This window comes from Octopus bimaculoides, chromosome 2 (assembly GCF_001194135.2).
Source record: "Octopus bimaculoides isolate UCB-OBI-ISO-001 chromosome 2, ASM119413v2, whole genome shotgun sequence".
Classification (NCBI taxonomy): Eukaryota; Metazoa; Mollusca; class Cephalopoda; order Octopoda; family Octopodidae; genus Octopus; species Octopus bimaculoides.
The window spans coordinates 92241591-92257202 of record NC_068982.1 but is presented as its reverse complement, the minus strand read 5'-3'; the positions used below and the strand labels follow the sequence as shown (position 1 = coordinate 92257202).

General features: G+C 31.4%; 1 protein-coding gene across 4 annotated transcripts in view; it reads right to left on the bottom strand.

Annotated features, from left to right (window-relative positions):
* Positions 1 to 12633: 12633 nt before the first annotated feature.
* LOC106872167 (putative inhibitor of apoptosis) overlaps positions 12634 to 15612 on the bottom strand; it is a 39924-nt gene continuing 36945 nt past the window's right edge. For 3 of the 4 annotated variants that reach the window (XM_014919062.2, XM_014919069.2, XM_014919054.2), the window contains one exon: positions 12634 to 12994. In XM_014919062.2, the coding sequence (XP_014774548.1) occupies positions 12804 to 12994 (191 nt within the window). In that variant the 3' untranslated portion in view covers positions 12634 to 12803. Of the gene's footprint in view, positions 12995 to 15048; positions 15128 to 15612 lie in introns of those variants that run through there. The other variant, XM_052978447.1, reaches the window with a different exon arrangement.

The following is a 15612-nucleotide window of genomic DNA, read 5'->3' as shown; positions in this document are numbered from 1 at the left end:
TATATATATATATATACTTACATATATATATATATACCTACATATATATATATATACCTACATATATATATATCTATATATATATATATATATATATATATATGCATATTCCTGAGCGTCTGATAATACAGTTCTTGTACCACGTCCTTGCATTATTGTTTTTTCTTGTTTGTTTTTATTTGTTTGTATTCGCTATATATATATATATATATAGAGAGAGAGATATACATAATGTATATACATATATATATAATTCAAATATAGGATAAAATCTTTATAAGAATTTATCAAGTAGTTAGCGTGAAAAAAACCTCATAAGGGAAAAATCCATCAATTATTCCCTATAAATATATTTATTCATTTATGCCCTTAATATAAACATATATATATATATGTATATACATATACATACATATATATATATATGTATATATATGTATGTATATATATATATATATACACACACATATATATACATACATACATATACATACAGGGTCCGCCATAAGTAACTATATATTTTCTTTTGCTTGTAACTTTGTTGATACTTATTCAATTTTTCTATTTCATATGTCATTTGAAAGCTGAAATCTTATATTTTTTATTTCTTTTGTTTTTCCGCTATTTCAGATATACTGTTCTATCAATTTTGTCCACCCGATTAACAATAGAGCAAAAGATTGCAGTTTTGAAATGGTTCTGCACAAAGTTATCTGGCAGCTCGAATTTGCTTCTTAATTTCAGCAATGTTGCGGGGCTTTGTTGAGTAGACTTTCTCTTTGAGAATGCCTGACAGGGAAAAACCGGGTGGGGTCAAATCCAGCGAACGAGACGGCCACACAAGCGGCCCTCATCTGCCAATCCATCGACAGGGCAGGTTGGCGTCCAGCCAGTCTCGCACAAGTGTAGCATAATGGGCCGGTGCCCCATCCTGCTGAAAGTACAGACCCTCTCTGCTCCATCCTGCTGTTGTAATAACGGCAAAAGCAGCTTCTGCAGTATAGCCAGATAACTTTGTGCAGCACCATTTCAAAACTGCAATCTTTCGCTCCTTTGTTAATCAGGTGGACATAATTGATATAACAGTATATTTGAAATAGGGGAAAAAAAAAGAAATAAAAATATAAGATTTCAGCTTTCAAATGACATATGAAATAGAAAAATTGAATAAGCATCAACAAAGTTACAAGTAAAAGAAAATATATAGTTACTTATGGCGGACCCTGTATACATATACATATATATAAACATATATACATACATATACATATAGATGTATATATAAACATACATATCTACGTACACATACACATATATATGTGCATATATATATCCATACATATATACATATAGAAATATATACACACAAATGTATATACATGTATAAATATATACACACATGTATATACATATATAAATGTATACACACGTGTGTATATATATATATATATATATATATATACACACACATATGTATATATATATATACACACACACACATATATACACATAGATATATACATACACGCGTATATATACATACAGCTATGTATATATAAATAGATATATATATACATATGTATATACGTATGCAGATATAAATATATACATGTATTCATATATATGTATACAAGTATATTCATAATTATATACACATGTATATACAAATACACATGTTTATATAAATATATATACATGTATGTATATTGAAATACATATAGATATATACACGAATGTATATAGAATCATATATATATATATATATATATATATATATACATACACACACACTCAGATATATGTAAATATATATACATGTATATAGAAATATATATGCATATACAGATATGTATATATTAATTTGTACATCATCATCATCATCGTTTAACGAACGCCTTCCAAGCTAGCATGATACACACATATATATATAGATATGTATATATAAATACATATACACACACACACACATGTATATGCAAATTTATGTATATTTATATACATATACACATGTATATAGATACACACACAGACATATATATATATATATATATATATATATATATACACACACACACACACACACATACATACATGTATATATAAATAAATACATATATACACATGTGCTTATGCATGTCTTTACTCTTTAGATTCGCTTTGTATATACTGAAATGTGCATATATACATTATATGCATATGTGTGTGTTTATGTGTCTATATGCATATATATAGTATATATAAGCATATATATATGTATATACTCGTGTGTGTGTGTGTGTGTGTGTCTGATATAGTTTACTCATCTGCTTCATAAATATCTTCAAGTTTCTCGAACTCATTCCCAAAATTAAACTGATAAAAGAAGGGCATACAGAGTGTGTGTGTGTGTGTGTGTAAATGTGTGTGTGTATATATATATATATATATATATATATATATATACACACACACACACACACACACAAATACATACATGTATATACATACACTCGGCTTAGTGTTGTTAAAGAAAAATCTTGTGACTCCTAACTTCACATGGTGTTTGTATGTAGGGTTCCTGCTATATCTGGACTTACCAACATTAATTTTACCCATTTACCAATGCTTTGATGCTAGAACCTCAACACATACTTTCCTTCCTGCTAATTCTCAACTGTTTTTGGCTCTCAGACTCATGAGGAAGAAATAAAGCGGGAGAGATATACAGAAGTTTTGTGTTGATGTGCGTATTTTCATAGAAGTATGTGACATGCATATAAACTTCGTATTTGATGTAAGAGAACAGAACTGTTTCCCATGACATTTTACTGTATCAGCAAGTATATGACATTTGATGATGTTAAAACAGAATGAGAGGAGCAAAACTAATAACAGACCAGAATGTTACATGATACCAACTAACATGTATTACAAACCATAGATGAAAGATGTAGTTGATGTTTGACTCCCTCTAGATCCTTATTATTACGTTTCAATCCCTATGAATCAATCCAAGATACTTTGTCTTCAAAACCCAATTGTGTTTATTCTAAATTAGTATGAAATCAGTTAAGTCCAGCAAAGTGTGAATTTGCTGGTGGCTTCTTGCTCAATATCAACAGGGTTAAAGCTCCCAATATTCACAACAGAGTGAATTGTTTATTATTTGTTTTCAAAGTACTACAGTTGTGCCTGATTGGCTTGATTAGATGGTGGGGTTTTGTTGGTGCAAATGCATTGTCTTTACAGTTGAACAGCCATCCTCCTATTAATTATTCAACTGTGAAGTTAAGTGTGGCTCCCCACTCTACTTCAGCAAACAAATTGCAAGAGCACATTAAACTTTTCCTGACTTACTTCTGAAGCCAGACAGAAATATAAACAAGGAAAATGTAGTAAAATACAAGATCCCTTCAAGCGATTCAATAACACCAAATATTCCACCTTTTTTAGTGATGCTGCTCAGTGTCAATGAAATTTCAAAGCAAAATATCCTTATTGCAAAGAACACTGTTTATTGTTTTTGCTGATTTGATTTCATCAGCAAAACAGGTTTCATGTTCATTTAGAAGATTGGTTGTTTCCAGAATTATTTGAAATAGTTACTCTGTTCCACACTCTATCTCACTTATGGATTAGAAAAAAAAAATTGTTTCCAATCAAAAAGGTGAAATAGGGCTGCATTTAGGAATGTGGGTTTTTTTTTTTAATCTTCTCTCTCCTAATCTTATATGACTTCAGAAGATCTGAGAAGTATCCCCTTGAACTAGAAGCAACTTGAAAAAAATTAAGCCCACCAGTTTTTGATACATTGCTACAGTTGCTCAGCAGTGAATTATCAGCTTTAAAGGCCTCCCTAAGTTAAGATTCACCAAGAACCAGGAAAGGATCAATATCAAAGGTTTGGATAAGAACATCTCTTTCTAGTATTTTTATTAGTGGCCTAACTACAACAAGAAATTTTTTCTAGAGTCTGGGTTGAACAAACATATTAATAACTTTGGCAAATCTCTTGCAGAAGTGCTAAGTGGATTCTATATTGACCATCAACATGAAGGGGTATCAGACATGCATAATCAGACTTTAAACCCAGACACTTGATGAATGTGTTGCCTTAAGTTATTTCAACACTCTTGCTTCTGTGGAATATTGAGAATCTCCTAAACAACCTGTGTGGCCGTGGTATACACATTCTGTGTAAAGTCATGGCAAAAATAAAGATGCTTAATTACTTAATACTTGCAGCTTTATTTATCATCTGTCATGAACTTAAGAACAACTGGCACACATGCTCTTGATTAGAAGGATATTTGATATTGTGACATATGATGAGCCTGCATGCTGATCCTGTAAGAACAGATACAATAGTGAGAGATCAGTCACAGCTTTGACACAAGACAATTATTGACTGAATTGATGAAAGTGTTTGAAAATCTCATTATTACAAATATCTGAGAATTCACTCTAAAGGAATAAGAAGGAAAAAGCAAAAATACAAAGGGAAATTGAAACTCCAAAGCAAACAAGGACTGAGTGAAAGCAAATATTGATCACCAAGGAAATAAAGGCAAAGTTCTTTACCACAAACAAAATAATACAGACACACGAAGGACCTTAGCAAAAATAGGAAGGTTTTTGTAGTTTGTCATTTCAGATTAGAAAACAGTAGATTACTAACAATTCTAATTGATAACAAAATCAAGTATTGTTATGAAACAAAGTATTACCACCAAAGGGCTTTCACTTGACTTGAACCAATTCACTAGTAGAGTGACCATGTTAGATGAAAGTTTCCAGTAGGAAGTCAAGAGTACAAAAAGCAGTTTCAGCAGACACAAAATAAAAGATACACAATGGAATATGGAATGAATGTCTTTTGTATGAAACACTAAAGATGACTGAAGTGATACAAAAGAATGTGGTTTGAACATCAAAGGAACAAGTGAAGGCTATTATAATTGAAGTTGTTTCTCAAATAAATGATTGTGAATACCAAGTATATAGTTAGTGAGGAAAATAATAGAACATTAACAAATTCAGACTAAAAACAGAGAAGGGGATGGAAATATATATATTCAAGGGATATACTCTAGAACAGAATTACTTTAGATGGAGAAAGAGAGATGAAGCAGTACTAGAGCAACATGTTACCTAATGGCTAGAGGAGTGCCTATGCCAGTTACAGAAGTACCTATGCCAGTTACAGATTGTTTCTGAATTCCAAGCTTTAGTCTTTTTTATTATTATTATTATGCTAGTGCATGCTAATTTAGTTAACAGGTATTTTACATTGAGGTTTGGCGAAAACAGATCTCCTCAAATCTGAAGAATCTTCCTTAGGATTCTGGCAGAATATAGGTTGGTATTTTTCTGCAGGTTGACAATGGGAGTTTCAATTCCATCTCCTTTCAGTCTTTTAGCATTTTGGATGTTGTCAAGTGCACCAATTACTACAAGAATAATTGTTGTCTTGATCATTCACTGTCTCCGCAGCCTTCTTGCTAGTTCCTGATATTTCTCAATTTTTTCACTTTCTTTGGTATCAACTCTGCTATCATAGGGAATTGCAAAACCTATGATCTTACACTGTTTGTTTATTTTGTTCTCTATTATCATTTCTGGTCTTCTTGCTTCAACAGCATGGACAGTCTTTATAAAGAAATCCCTCAAGATCTTGTAATTCTCATATTCTATCACAGCCTCTGGTTCGTGTTCATACTTTTCTGTTGTTTTGAAGCTATACACTTGGCTAACATCCCAATGCACTCTTTTACCTACAGTCATGTTTGTGTTTATACTCCTTTTGTGTTAGTATACTGCACTCATTTAAAAGGTGATTGATACTTTTGTCTCCTAATAACTATCCTTCACTTGGAAAGGTAACAGTCTAACAATAATTAAGTTGCATATCAAGCTCAACTGATCCATGACTAACAAAATTAATCCATTCTCCAGTTACTTTTGGTTGATAAAAGGCATGAAAAATGATACTTACACTACCATTATCTGTATTTTCAAAAGCATAATTTGCAATGACCTCTTGCTAGATATATAAAGATAGCAAATAGCAAAAAAATATGAAGAAATTGCAAAATCCTTTTGGTTTAGGAAAGCATAATATTGAAAACATTAAGAATATGTATGGAAATGACTAATCTAATGTTTTAATAAAAGCTAAAACACTAAAACATATGTTATACATTTACAAAAATAGAGAATAAAATTGTAATGACAAAGTATCAAGCATGAGTGGAAGTCTCCATGACAACTGATCAAAATAGAAATGATATGAAATCTTCGGAGTTGAAAGAGTTTTATTGCTAGTATTAAACTAAAATTGCTGAGAAGATAACTCTTTGTCACTCGTGTCAGTATCTCCAGAGAACTGGAAAGATATACATGCTATGAAGAACCAAGAAGTTTTAGATGTGTCTTATGCCTAATTTTTGAATCAATAGAGAAGGCGATGAAGTTGACAAAACACTTACTCAACAATGGTACAATACTAGGCAGTATTCTTTTAGATTTAGCTGCATGAATGTATTTCAACTGATCTCATTTACTTAGATTTCACCAAAGCTCAAAGCAGTGTCATCAGCTAGACATAGATATGACCACTGAGCAACTTCAAAGTGGCCTCCTTTAGCTGGTCAACAAGATAGCAGAAAGACAGCTGTAGCTGGTTAGGCATTGTTTGAGACAGGCCATATTATCTAGGAACTGACCCATGGGAGGATGAAATGTGGGTATCCTTTCAAAACAATGATGAAGACTAACACAGGAAAGTGGTGCTGATGAACTTAGAATACTGAGGATGGAATGGGATTTGTTGTGTATCATTGTGCTCAATGCAGGGGAAAGTTGTAGTTGATAGATGAAAATAATGATCACCAAAGCCTTTCATTTTGAAACACATGGAAGACTGGAAAAAAAAAATCAGTACAGAGGGACAAACAGGAAACTCTGTATTTTCAAATATGGACTCAAAAGAATCACATTAACAGCTATAGTCAGAGAAATAACAACTTTAGCTTAGTTTGAGAAAATTGAAGGAGTGACACAACATTAAATTTTACTGGTTAAACTAACATTGCAAATAACAAACAACAAAAAATACCTTGAAATGAACATAGATTTTTAACAAAAATGTTCTCACTATCCAGGTAAACAATAAGACTGAAAAGATTTTGGTCCAGATATTCTGAACTTATTTAGATAAGGACACATTGTGGCATTAGTTTATCTCAACTATTGCAATACAGGTTAGCAAATTAAAAAAAAAATTACAAAGACTGATCAAATCAGTTTTGAGTAGGGGAACAAAACTATCCCTACCCATAAAAGCAAAATATTAACTTCCTGAATGTGAGTTCCAGGATGACAAGATAGAATAATCAAAGAACAAACAATAGTGTGTATAATGCATGCCTATGAATGCTCCATCTCAATGAGGATAAAATCAAAAGAGGTCAAAAGAAGCTCATTCATAAAAAATAACAACAACAAAAAGTGAGTACATTTCTTACATTTTGCACTGATTATTAACGTATTTCATAGAAGGGTGTTAGCTGGCAAAACTGACAGAGTATCAAGCTAAATGCCTAATAATGTATACTTTTTGTTTCCCTATATTTAAGTTCAAATTCTACTGATATCAAATTCTTACCTCTTAGTGGGGTCAATAAAATAAGTACTAGTAGTATACTGGTATTGATATCACCAACTTAACTTTCTTATATGCAAAAGGTGAACTTGTACCTTATCTAAGGAAAGCATTATTATATTTTATAAAGAATATAAAGAATTCAGTGTGAAATGAAAGAAATTTTAAGAAAATATTCTCTGTGTGTGTGTATATATATATATATATATATATAAATGCATATATATATATAATACACACACACACACACATGAGGTGTCCAGTAGGAAAAGTGCAAAGTTTATTAACATGTTCTATTTTAACTGATTAATTAAAATTTTTTTTACCATGCTACAACTCAACAATTTTCAACACCATATAATTGTTATACTTGAGATGAAGCATTCCCCCTTGGTTATAAAAAAATGCAAGAGATTTTACCAAAAATTTTTTTGTAAAATAAACTAGCATAAAATTTAATCATGTGGTATTGAAGTTATGAAAGTGTAAAGAAGCAAACAAGTGGCACACTCAATTTTCAAAAAGTGGACTATTACAGTAGAATGCTATACTTTCAATAGTAGTTATTCTCCAATAAATTCTCCTAAGAAAACAGATTCTAATCAATGTCAGACTGCACAGCAGTTGGAAATATTTAAAGGAAGAGTCCAATATCATCAGTGAATTCTCCTTTAAATGCTATTGTAAAAGTGAGTTGTTATGTATAAACAGCTGCACATTAACAGACTTGAAAGCTGATGGCCAAAGATGTTTTCCATCATTTTCAGATTAAACATTATTGGAAAGAGAGCTGGTTTTTCTGAAAGCACCATTATACAAGCAGACTATAGGTTAGTCAAAACTCAAAACAGAAATGGATTTTCATGATCTCAAAGAGGCAGATACTAAACCTTCCATTATTTGCTATGGCACTATTAACACATACGACAAAACAAATTTGTTCTTCATTGAAGAACAGGCTATAATGACTCAAAAGCAATTCCATTGTACAAAAGGAAAAAGACAATTGTTAACCAATATGTTTATAAATTTAATCCCTGATGTTTCTGATTATTAACTGCGTAATGGATGGAGAAAAGGTGCACCTGCAAAATAATTCCCCAGAGTTTATCGAGCCCAATGTTTGGCCAGCTAAGAGTTTAACATCAAATATGATGGATTATTGCATCTGGAACTTTCTGCGATTTATATTGCAGACACAATGTGCAGAAATAACAGTTGTTAAGACTCTGAAAGTTCTCTAACTGTGAGTAATTCCATCTTACTTGAGGTGATTAGGAAGACAACCAGAGTCTGGATAGCAAACTTGCAGAAGTGAATGAAAAATACATTAAATAAATTTAATTTCTTGCTTGATTCTAAATACATGTTTTGGAAAAATCTGCAGTCATTTGTTGGTGTGGAGAGCATCCTATGTGTGAATGAGTGTAATAGGAACAATAGATTTTGCATTACTGAGTCTGAGAGACAAAAAGAAAATATTCCAGTTACATTTCCAGCATAAAATACAGCAAAAAGTGATGAATTCATCCATTCTAGCTGTACCAGCAACAGGAACTAGAGAAAAGTGGTTATAACAGCACTACACAAAATATTTCCAAAAATAAATATTTGTCATTTCAAGACAAACATGTTTACAAAATAGGTATGGCTTCTATTGCTACAAAGAGAATCTAGCTAGCACACCACTATCTTAAGTAAACATTTGTAGATCTATCCAAAATATGTGAAAAATATAAAAACCTTGTGCATTGCAGTGCGAGAAAACAGATGTCACATTGATAGCAGGAAGTGTGCAGAAGATCTTGCTACCAAATTGGCATCTGTACTTCTGGAATGTGAAATTGAACTTTTGATCTTTTAGAGTAGATTGTCATCATAGCTGATAGGGTAAATGATAAAGCAGTAAAGTATTCAAAGACTCTGTATTATAATGATATGGTAAATTTATGAAATGAATGATCTGTAACTGAGTAAGAGAAAACAAAATTGCTGGTAGATTTTACCAAAATAATTATTAATTATCATAACTATGTAATGTAACAGCATTGAAAAAAAAACAAACATGATAATTCATCAAGCAACATCAAGAAACAGATGACATCTCAATGACTTTTGATAACGTTGGTCACCAAACTGTAGATATCTTGCTGAAGTAAGATCCTGTATTATCAGTGATTAACAACAACCCTGTCATTGCTTATTAAGATGGAAATGGTGCAAGAAAGCTGTCATTTGTAAGGACCTGTGGTGAGTATAGCCAAAATATGTAAATTTTAAATTGAAATTTATGTTTCTGTATTTTCTTTATTGGGAATAAGTGGGATGACAGTCTCACCCTTTTTTATGAGTTAAACTATTATAGAATAGTTGTATTTTGCATTTGGTGAGAAGTGTGAATATTAAATGAGAAAGGATGACATCTGAAAAACTGATAAATGCAAAAAGTCTTTCAGAGTACTAGACTGTTTTACACAGACTCATGTCACATGATCATTTACTGAAGCTCAGTATTAAATTAATTTATTCACCTGAGTTTAGGAGAGAAAACCTATATAGATACTACATATGAATGAATAGGTTTGCTATCAAAACCTGTAAGTTAGTAGCTTAGAAACATTGCATAAGACTACACATGTCCTGAGATCAAACTACAAAAATTAAGGCAGTAATTAATTACTGATATATCAGTAGAAAGAGAAGAGAGCAACCTAGCACAGAAATGTAAAATAAGTCTAGAGAGTATTTAGTGAAAATGATGATATTAATGGTACAGCTGACTCCAACATCAAATGCTTAAAATAGATTAACAAATTGATAGCATAATCGATTCATTTGAAAAACCTAATTAGCATTTAAAATAATAGATAAGTTAAGAGATATAATTCTTGCTAATTAGAGGGCAAACAGTTAAGGTACTATAGTTATGAAACTATGAAACATATTGCATTTGTCCATTCTGATGACCAACAAAGTTGGTTGTATAATATTTATATTAGAAATATTATTTTGCCAAGTAGGATAATATACAAGCAAATAACTGAAATTAAGAATGCTAGATAAAATAGAAATCCATAGAAGAAATGGATAGAGAAAATTGAGCAAGTAAGCTGTAGCTGTAGATAGGTGTTTGGAACTGTAACCGAAAAAGGCAGATTTGACTAAATAAGGCATGAAATAGTGAATGCTAATTAAATATATGGGGTTGGAAGCAAAATATCTCTGAAACCAATCAACCCAATCAAAGCATTTGAAGAAAGAAAGATATTAAAACAGAGATGCTGATGTAAGCATGAGTTTATAAACACATTCACACATACACCTATATTAGTTGAGAATATTTTGTAGAATATTGTCTTCAACAAAAATCTGTGTAATTTATCGGAAACTTCCACAACACTACCCTAATTTCATTTTTCTAACATTTCAGAGTTATCAAGATAACTGAAGGGAAGCAGATGAGTGAAATAAAAATATTCAAAACAAAAAAAAAAATCATTCCCAATTCTGCAGAATTCTTCAGTAGACAACACAGCCTCTTGTTTAATGTGGTTTGAAAGCTTTAAAATCTGTATAGCTTTAAAACTGAGAATTTGCTTACCTATTTAAGAAGTTTGTTTTCAATAATTTAAAACTAGAAATATTTCTGTTGGTTGCACTTAATGCTTCAATTGCTGAAATAAATAGGCTCAATAGATATTTTTAATAACAGAAAGAAAAAAAAAAAAAAACTAATAAGGATGATAGTGATGATAGAATAAAAGTAATTTTCTAAATTAGATTTAGCAAATTTAGAAGGCAAGTTGAGTTAAGTGTCTTGCCTAAAGATACAACATAAATGTGTACAAAGATATGAACTCATGACTCTAAGCCAAGAATTCAATATTGTCTTGTCTGTTGTATCGCTCAATAATAATAATAATAATAATAGCTTCTGATTTAGGCACAAGGCCAACAATTTTGAAGAAAGGAGATTAATTAATATCATTGACACCAGTATTAGGCTGGTACTTTTATTTTTATCAACCCTGAATGGATGAAAGACCAAGTTGACTTTAGCAGAGGAACTTTTTCTTTTATCCTTTCGGGAGTCAATAAAATGCATGAATGGATGAATAAATAAATAAATAAATAAAATAAATTCTAACATAGGCACAAGACCACACATTTTGGAGCAGGAGAATATATTGATTTAGTCAACTCCAATAGATAACTGGTACTTATTTTATTGACCCTGGAAGGATGAAAGGCAAAGTAAACCTTGATAGGATTTGAATTTAGAACATAAGAGGTGTAGTACTAAATATTGCAAGGCATTTAATCTGTCACTCCATAGATTCTGCCATCCACCGACCTCAATAATTATGATAATAAATAATGGTAATTACAATTATATTTATGTAATTGGAAACTGTTTGGGAGTCATATTTAATTGTTCTTATCAGTGGATCTTATGGAGTTTTGGCTGAAAGCAACTAAAGATAGATGAGAACACTGTTTTCTTAGTCAAACAAAATGCTTGCAAATGTCTGAAAATATGCTAATCATAGTTAATTGTTGAGTAACTTGTGTCTCTTGTTCAATAATACCAAAATTCAGTAAGGTTTCAATTAGCAATGAGATTAAGAAATATTAAGAAAAAAAAAACAAAAAACTGACGTGGTCACATATGAAATGGCAGTTAAAGATTTGATAGCTTCTAGGTTATGTATTATACATAGACAGAGGGAGAAAGGTTGTTTAGAATATTTAAACCACACACAAAAAAAAAAAAAAAAATGTTTATCAGAAGAAAATTCAACATAAACTACTCCTTAATTCAATGCATGATGAAAATTTTCTCCCATATGAGATCAAGTTGAAAAAATAATTAAAAAAATAATCATTCAAGTTAGTGTGTACAGATTTAGAGAGCAGTAAACAAATGTTAAAACTTTCTAATACAAAATATGGTTGGTGAATTAAATATGTCATAAACTTTACAAAAAAAGTAATTGTACATAGTTTTATTGAGAATGAGTAAGCAGAAATTTCTTGAAAAGTTTTCAATAGAGGATATATTCTCTATATAATGAAGTTCTGTACTTTTTTTTTCATCAAATTAGGAGAGATTTGCATCAGAAATATGTGCAACCATCAGCAATAAATATCTAGTCATACCTCAGAAAAATGTCTTAACCATTCCATGAACCTTTTGTCGACACACAGGACAGTTACTGAGAGCAGGTGCACATGATGCACAACTGACCAAATGGCCACATGGTAAAAATACCACACTCAATTCTTCATCTAAACAGATTTTACAAAGCTTCAGTTCTTTCAGCATATTATTCTCTTTAACTAGATCAGCGTCTGATGAAGGAAAAAGAAAAAAAATGAATACATGGAAGAATGAATATACATTGTTGAAATATAAAAAAATGCAACAAATAGTCATACATTTTGAATATTAAAAACAATATCAACAGTTCATCTTTTATCTTTTATTGCTTCAGTCATTGAACTGTGGCCATGCTGAAGGGGTTTTAGTCACACAAATGAACCCCAGTACTTCTTTTCAAACCTGGTACTTATTCTATTGGTCTCTTTGCTGAAGTGCTAGGTTATGGGGGACACAAACAAGTCAAGTGGTGGTGGTGGCGGGACAAACAACACATGCACATAATGAGCTTCTTCACAGTTTCTGTCTACTTAATTCACTCAAAACTGTATGTAGACATGTTACCTATCAACCTCTAAATATTACAGCTGTGTATACAAACTTATTCTTGTGTTCTAAACAGATTGTTATTCTAATAAACAATATACCATCATCATTATTATATATACTAGCAAATCTACCCATCTACAATAAAATGGAGGCATAAAATGAGGGAGGGAAGTCATAACAGCAGTATGTATTGAGAAATGTGTAAATGGACTTGATAGATATACTTTTATTTTAGTTGTTTACACTATTTTAAGCTTATTTATACTCTTATACATTTAAAGTTCACAAATTTCCTTATTTAAATTATGAATTGTATTCCGTTCGATAATACCAATATGATTACAAAACTTCTTTGTAGATGATATTTTCCGTTTGATCGACACTAATTTTCAAATAACTGGAGTCCGTTGCTCTACTCATAGTGACATATAACTGTCCATGTGTAAACATTGGAGTGGGTAAAAGTACAGCTACATGATCTAAAGTCTGGCCCTGTGTCTTGTTTGCTGCGAATGCATGAGCGGAATCTTTGGAGTTGCAAAAAATCAAACTAAGACTTACCTCTCACTGTTCTATGCAAATAATGTCAGGATGTTCTGGTATCATGGGTTATTTTGATTGACAAAACTGAGACATAAACAACAGTGGCTTCGATTAGCCATTTCGAATCCACTAAATAATCACACACACTTTTTTTCATTTTATTTTTGCTATTAACCGTCCTCATGATCCCCTTCATATCTACGATGGGGCCATGGACTATATGATGAAAATCCAGACTTACTCATGGTCAGTGAATTTTTAATAAAAATGCAAAGGTTGTTTATCAATTCAAAAATAGATATCCACGAAATAATCATATTTTCTGATTCTTTAGTGCTAAAAACCTTCCTGGTGACTGTCTTTGTAATCCCCCAAAATATCGTAACCGTTGATCTAAACGTCTGGCTGTGAAAAGGGAACAGACATTATGTCCATTATAGTAAGATAGCAAATCTGCCCATCTACGATGGGCAATAAAGGGATAGTATCGCAAATCTAAATCCTCTAAATTCACGAACTATACGGGGGAAATCCAGAGTTAATCCTCGTCACCGGAATTTTAACATAAAAAAACCAAAAAAAAACCAAAAAGACAAAGGTGATTTATTAATGCAAAACTAATATCCACTAAATAATCATACTTTTTTAACATTTTTTCGCTAAAAACCTTCCTGATTACCTCCTTCATAATCCCCAAAAGACATCATGACCATTGGTCCAGCCGTTTGACCATGAAGAGGGAACAGACGGACAGACAGACAGATGGACATAACACCCATTATGATGTGTTTGTGTGCGTGTATGTGTATATATATATATATATATATATATGGCACAAGCAGGCTGTGCCACATGGTTCCAGATTCACTGTGTGGCACCTTGGGTTAGTGCCTTCTACTATAGCCTCGGGCCGACCAAAGCCCATCGTATATGTGTGTGTGTGTGTGTATATGTATGTATGTATATATATATATGTATATATATATGTATATATATATATATGTGTGTGTGTGTATATATATATCTATATATGTGTGTCTTTGTGTCTGTGTTTGTCACCCCACCATCGCTTGATGACCGATGTTGGGGAGTTTATGTCCCTGTAACTTAGCGGTTTGGCAAAAGTGACCAATAGAATAAGTACTAGGCTTACAAAGAATAAGTCCTGGGGTTGATTTCTTCGACTAAAAAGCTGTTTAAAGCGGTGCTCCAGCATGGCCACAGTCAAATGACTGAAACAAGTAAAAGAATAAAAGAATATATAATGTTGATATACATATAATGATGATATATTGTTTATTAAAAACAACCTTTGTGTAGTAAAATATCAAAGGCTGCCTTCGAAATCTCTCCAAAGAGTTTCTTAACCCAATATTTACAGGCTATTATTCATAGCTTTACCAGCTTTGTTCCAAAAAAAGTATTTTATGTTCTCTTGAAGCTTCTAAATCCTTATGATGTCAACGACAAATAATGTTTGATTTTATGCCAAGCTAATACAAAAACAATTTAACATTAAACTGAAGAATTGCTCAATACTTTTCTGTAGAGTACATGTTTATTATACTTTATAAAATGTTTCGGTCAACTAGTCTTCCTTGAATATTGGATGAAGGCTAGCAGACTGAAACTTTAAAGTCACTGTCATTCATCTTCTGGTAAAAGTATAATATTTAATATATATATATATATATATATATATATATATATATATATA